The sequence below is a fragment of the Cebus imitator genome, unplaced genomic scaffold, assembly GCF_001604975.1.
Source record: "Cebus imitator isolate Cc_AM_T3 unplaced genomic scaffold, Cebus_imitator-1.0 Scaffold91, whole genome shotgun sequence".
NCBI lineage: Eukaryota > Metazoa > Chordata > Mammalia > Primates > Cebidae > Cebus > Cebus imitator.
In genome coordinates this window covers 3,527,596-3,533,375 of record NW_016107406.1, presented here as the reverse complement: position 1 = coordinate 3,533,375, position 5,780 = coordinate 3,527,596, and the positions used below count along the sequence as shown (strand labels likewise).

The window sequence follows — 5,780 nt, the reverse complement described above, 5'->3', positions numbered from 1 at the left end:
AAATGGTTAGGGAGTGTCATGAATTTAAGTCAGCACCTAGAGCGTGAATTCCTGAAAACTCCCCTGCCATATCTACTAGTTTGAAGTGAGGGCTGCAGGACCTTTCCAGCCTCTCTTCACCCCACCCCGTCACTCCCACCCCAAGTATATAAATGGCAGCTTGCTCCATAAACCTGAGATCTCTGAAATTTTGATTGCATCCCTAGTAACTGGGCCCTGTTTTGGACCTAGAGGCCACCAAGGGTCCCGATCAGCTCCTGCAGCTAGGAAGGTGCATGGAGTTTAAAAGTGCTACTCACAACTCTTGACATGGGAATACTGGAACTGCCAATAACGTGCAATTTTTTCTGTTGTTTTAACAAATAGAAAGGGCACAGATATCAGAGTCAAATCCCAGATCCACCCAAACAGCGATGTGATCTTGGGCAAATCAATGTCTGTGTCCCTTGTTGACCTCCCGTGTAACGTAACACCAACGCATATAGAAAAAGGTCCAGAAAAGATCAGAGAGAAGCCTGTAGGTTTGCTCCAGGCCTCTGCAATCAAACTGAGGGAGTTCAAACCCCACCTCTGCCGTTTACTACCTCGACGGGTCACTTGTCTCCGTATCTCAGCTTGTTCTTGCATAAAATGGGGACAGAGTACACAGCTGATGGGGCAGTTGTGAAGATTAAAAGAGGTAACACGCCAAGCTTTATCATAAAGCTAAAGCTCACCGTGAGAGCCCCATGGACATTAGCCTTTTTGCTTTTATTGTCACAAGAGCGACTGTGACGGGAGACAGCACTTTGTACTGTACCCCTCGGACCCGGTGAGCTGGAGGGAGCGAGTCTTTTACTGGACTCTGCCCAGGGCACGGGGAGTCGGGCCGTTCGCGGTTGTTCTAGTACCTCCGCGGCGGCAGAGGGCCCTGGCGGCGGCAGCGGGTAGCGCGGAGGAGAACTAGGGAGGTGAGGGGCGGGGCCTGACGAGCAGCCCCCGCAGGGGCGGAGACGAGGGCAGGGCAGAGGCGGAGGCGCGGCCTGGCGAGGGGCGGGGCGGACGAGGAAGGTTGAGAGGGGCGGGGCGGGAGGTGCAGCCCGGAGAAGGGCGGGGTGGGCTGTGCGGCCCGACGAGGGGCGGAGCAAGGGCGGGGGCAGGGCAAGTGGTGGAACTGCGAGGGCCCGCGCGAACGGGGGAAACCTGGTGAGGGGCGGGGCAAAGCGGGGCGGGCGGTGCAGCCTGGCAAGGGGCAGGACGGGCGGTGCTGTCTGCCGAGGGGCGGGGCGGGCGGCGCGGCCAAACTCGGGGGTCTGGGGAGCAAGGGCGGGTGGTGGGGAGTCCCCCGAGGGGCGGAGCGGACATTTGCCCGTGGTGAGGGTCGGGGCGGAGCGTGTTGGGCAGTGTGGCCTGCCGTGGGGCGGGGCGGAGCGTGGTGGGCGGGGAAAATGGGGAAGACTGCAGAGGGGCGTGGCGGAGCGGGGTGGGCGGGGACGGCCTGATGAGGGGCGGGGCGGAGAGGAACGGGCTGGGAGGCCAGACGTGGGACTGGACGGCCTGGCAAGAGGCGGGGCGGCGAGGAAGCCTGATGGAGGCCTGGGCGCGCGGTGCAGCCTGAAGGGGCACGCGGAGGACCTGCAGGGCTGGTGAGGGGCGGGGCGGGCGGCGCGGCGGGGGCGGGCCGAGCGCGGGGGCCCGATGAGCGGACACAATCCCTTGCGCGGGACCATGCAGGTAGGTGGTCCCCGCCGGCTCCGCTTGAATTTCGATCCCAGACCCGGTCCGGCACCCTCCAGGGCCCAAGTTTAGCGCGGCGCTGTGATGAGGCCGCCCGATCCAAAGTGAAACCGAAAGCCCCGCGGGGGGTGACCTGACCTTCCCAGGACTGGAAGGGAGAGTCCTGCGAGAGACTGGGTGGGTGGAGAGGAGGCGGGGTGTTCTTTGGGGCACAGGGCTTTGGCTCCGAGCTGGGGTCGCGCACGTGATGCAGGCCACCTCAGAGTATGCGGCCAGCTTAGGATCCTGGAGTTTGGGAGATCTGGATTTCCTAGCTGGGCAGGGACCTGGGGGTGGTACTTGGGGAGTCAGGCGGAAGCTCGGATTAGTGGGCGGGTCCGGGTCGTGATCCTGGGCAAGCGGGTTGAAGCTTTCAACGGAGAATTTCAGCCCTGGATTTGGGTCGGGTTTGGGTCTCTCGGTGGGGACGGGCGGAAGCAGAGGTCTGTGCCTTGGGTTGGTCATTTGTGGGGGTGGGGATGGGAGAATCGTCGGAACCTGGGTGAGAGGTCAGGGGTCCCAAACCTCGTAGGAATCTGAGCGCCCCCTCTCCTAGGTGGCCATGACCGGTAAGGCCCGCAAAGAAGCGGTACAGACTGCAGCCAGGGAACTCCTCAAGTTCGTGAACCGGAGTCCCTCTCCTTTCCACGGTAAGTGATGGCCAGGGCAAGGGAGGAGGGTGGAGGCTGGTGTGCCCCCGACTAGCTTCCATCACTGTGAGAGGGTGCTTTTCCCACAGCTGTGGCTGAATGCCGCAACCGCCTCCTCCAGGCTGGCTTCAGTGAACTCAAGGAGACTGAAAAATGGGATATTAAGCCAGAATGCAAGGTACTGCGGGTGGGGTGGGGGTGGAAAGGTAGGTCCCTGGGATGGGTCTCAAAGCCCTGTGTGCCAGCTGGCTAATGCAACTCAACACCCCCCGTCTTTCCTCCCCCTTCCCTCAGTACTTCATGACCAGGAATTCCTCCACCATCATAGCTTTTGCTGTAGGGGGCCAGTACGTTCCTGGCAATGGCTTCACCCTCATTGGGGCCCATACGGATAGCCCCTGCCTCCGGGTAAGAAACTGGGATTGTGTTGGGGTGGGAGGAGGTGTCAGGGGATTATAGGGTGAAAGAGAACCAGGAGGTACAAACTGGGGGATGGAGCCTTCCTCTGCACTTTGAGCCTTTCGTGTGACATTAATATTCGCTGTCTACTACTTTTGAGTAGCCCAAGTCTCATCTCCACATCTCGTCATGGAGCCTCCTCTGACTTCTCCATCTTTACACTCAGGTGAAACGTCGGTCTCGCCGCAGCCAGGTGGGTTTCCAGCAAGTCGGTGTGGAGACCTACGGTGGTGGCATCTGGAGCACCTGGTTTGACCGTGACCTGACTCTGGCTGGACGCCTCATTGTCAAGGTGGGAACCAAGGTTGGGGATGGTAGAGCCTCCTCAGAAGTCTGCCACACTCCTCAGTTAACCTGTGGGGAAGAGGGCTGGGGGCAGTCTGGTCAGAGAACCACCCTGGTTAGTCTGAGTGAAGTGAAGGCTTACCACTGGGGTGGGAGGCACCCTGGGCTGACCTGGCCTGGCTGGCCGCAGTGCCCTACCTCAGGTCAGCTGGAGCAGCGGCTGGTGCACGTGGAGCGGCCCGTTCTTCGCATCCCGCACCTGGCCATCCATCTGCAGCGAAATATCAACGAGAACTTTGGGCCCAACACAGAGATGCACCTGTGAGACTGGGGCGGGGACAGGGATGGCTGGGAGGGATGGAGAATGGTCCCAGGTGACGATTACCTAATCGTAGCCACAGTCACATTTTACTCTGTGGTCCCAGTTAATTTCCAAGGGTCCTCACAGCCCTGCCATTTGGGGAGTGGGCTGGGAATTGAAGGGCAGGGGCAGCTGCCCATCAGGAGACACCTGAATTCACCGATGCCCGCCTCTGCTGTGCCTCACAATCCCCTCCCAACCCACGTCTCCCCACAGAGTCCCCATTCTTGCCACAGCAGTCCAGGAGGAGCTGGAGAAGGGGAGTCCAGAGCCAGGGCCTCTTAATGCTACGGTAAGAGAGTCACCTGATCATGGGGAGGGCAGCAGAGTCCCCCGAGAAGGAGGGAGGAGAGGAGGAATGGACTCTTCCTAACATCTGTCTGCCCTGTAGGATGAGCGGCACCACTCGGTCCTCATGTCCCTGCTCTGTACCCATCTGGATCTGAGCCCCAAGGACATAATAGAGATGGAGCTCTGCCTGGCAGACACCCAGCCCGCGGTGAGGACTGGCTGTAGCAACCTGTGGGTGGAGGCCTCTAGGACCCCAGCCACGCCTGGCATGTCCTGCAGAAGCACTTGTCACCTCCACCAAGCCCTCAGTTACTCTCATCCTGTTCCTCCCAGTGAACACATCCCCCGCTGCTTCTCGGGCACTGGTTCTCAGAAAGACAAGTTCCCCACCCCAGACCTGCCTGCAAGGACTGGCTGGGAATTGGCCCTTTTTACAGATGCCCCAGGAGTTTCTTCTACAGGTGGGCCCTGTCTGCTTTGACCCACACTGACTCTGAACGGCTTAGGGAAAGAGGCCTGGATATGGCCATCTGTTCTCTGTCTCCCAGTTGCTGATGGTCAGAGATTGCTATATCTTTGGATGCTCTGTCCTGCTTGAACATGAACTAAGTTTGTTTCTTGGCTGGTTTCCTCTGTTTACTTCCTTGGCCTTATTGTTGACAATTCAGCCCTTCCTTTTCTTGACCCACGGGAAGAGGTCAAGAGCTATAGGCCTCCACCCTTCTGTTCCTCAGCACCAGCCCAGCCCCCTTCTGCAGTCTCTGCTCAGTCCTGCCCAGCAAGGAATCCCAGCACTCTGGGAGACCAATGTGGGTGGATCACATGAGGTCAGGAATTTGAGACTAGCTTAACATGGAGAAACCCCGTCTCTAAGAAAAATACAAAAATTAGCCAGGCCTGATGGTGCACGCCTGTAATCCTAGCTACCTGAGAGGCTGAGGCATGAGAATTGCTTGAACCCGGGAGGCCGAGGTTGCAGTGAGCTAAGATTGAGCCACTGGACTCCAGACTGTGCAACAGAGGGAAACTCCATCTAAAAAAAAAAAAAAATAGTGCTCTAAGCCAGGGGTCAGGGAAGGGAGAGGTTGCGCAGGAAACCAAGGTGACCCTTGGGAGCAGGAGAAACAGGTGAGTGGGGGTGGAGGGTTGCAGGTTGGGCTGACTATCTTATCTCTCTAGGTCTTGGGTGGTGCCTATGATGAGTTCATCTTTGCTCCTAGGCTGGACAATCTGCACAGCTGCTTCTGTGCCCTGCAGGTGAGGAGCTGGGGCACCCCAGGCAGCACATACCACCAGCAGAGGTGGCGTGTTCGGGGTCAGGGGAGCTGCCTGAAGCCCCAGCAGGTTGTGAGAGAGAGCCATTGGCTACCTGCTCAGTCTCCTGGTGCTGGGTAGACCAGGAAGGGGAGCTACATGCTGCAGCCTCGGCATCAGCACCTTTGGCCTCTGTCCTTTGCACTGTCAGGGAGTTGAGGCAAGAACCCTGAGAAGTTGTTTAGGGCACCGCGGTATCTTGTCCTGGCCTTGTTCCTGCTGCTTTCCCTGAAGTTAACAACCTCTGCCTCAGGGAAAGGCCTTATCATCCCACAAGGCAGTATCATCCACTTCCTTCTGCTTCTTACCCCTCCCCCCAGGCTCAAGCCCGCAGCCTTCTCCCTGTTTCGTGGGATCTGTCAGATAGCCTCTCTTCCCAGTCACCTCGATATTCCCTACCTTCTTTCCATCCTAGCCAGTTCCCTCTTTTTCTCTCTTCTTGCCTTTGATCTTCTTCAGCCTTTTTCTGCCTTCCCTGCAATCCTGTGGCTGGAGAGAGGCTTTAGGCTGTGATTGAGACCAGAGCCAGACCTGGGACCTGCATCCACTTCTGCAGGCAGCCAGCTGTCATATCACCTTGATAAAGTCTGTCGCCTCTTTGAACCTTAGTCTTTTCACTGAAGCCAGTCCGCTTATGGGATCTGTGTGGTCTTTTGGCTGTCTCA

General features: G+C 58.3%; 1 protein-coding gene across 5 annotated transcripts in view; it reads left to right on the top strand.

Moving 5' to 3' along the window:
* The first annotated feature begins 1,000 nt into the window (after positions 1–1,000).
* Positions 1,001–5,780, top strand: part of LOC108309102 (aspartyl aminopeptidase) — a 14,812-nt gene continuing 10,032 nt past the window's right edge. For 2 of the 5 annotated variants that reach the window (XM_017535246.2, XM_017535249.2), the window contains exons 1-9: positions 1,549–1,713; positions 2,312–2,405; positions 2,495–2,583; positions 2,700–2,813; positions 3,031–3,156; positions 3,340–3,470; positions 3,727–3,802; positions 3,902–4,009; positions 4,981–5,058. In XM_017535246.2, coding sequence (XP_017390735.1) covers positions 1,678–1,713; positions 2,312–2,405; positions 2,495–2,583; positions 2,700–2,813; positions 3,031–3,156; positions 3,340–3,470; positions 3,727–3,802; positions 3,902–4,009; positions 4,981–5,058 — 852 coding nt within the window. In that variant the 5' untranslated portion in view covers positions 1,549–1,677. Of the gene's footprint in view, positions 1,026–1,548; positions 1,714–1,913; positions 1,981–2,076; positions 2,199–2,311; positions 2,406–2,494; positions 2,584–2,699; positions 2,814–3,030; positions 3,157–3,339; positions 3,471–3,726; positions 3,803–3,901; positions 4,010–4,980; positions 5,059–5,780 lie in introns of those variants that run through there. The other 3 variants (XM_037740873.1, XM_017535248.2, XM_017535247.2) reach the window with 3 other exon arrangements.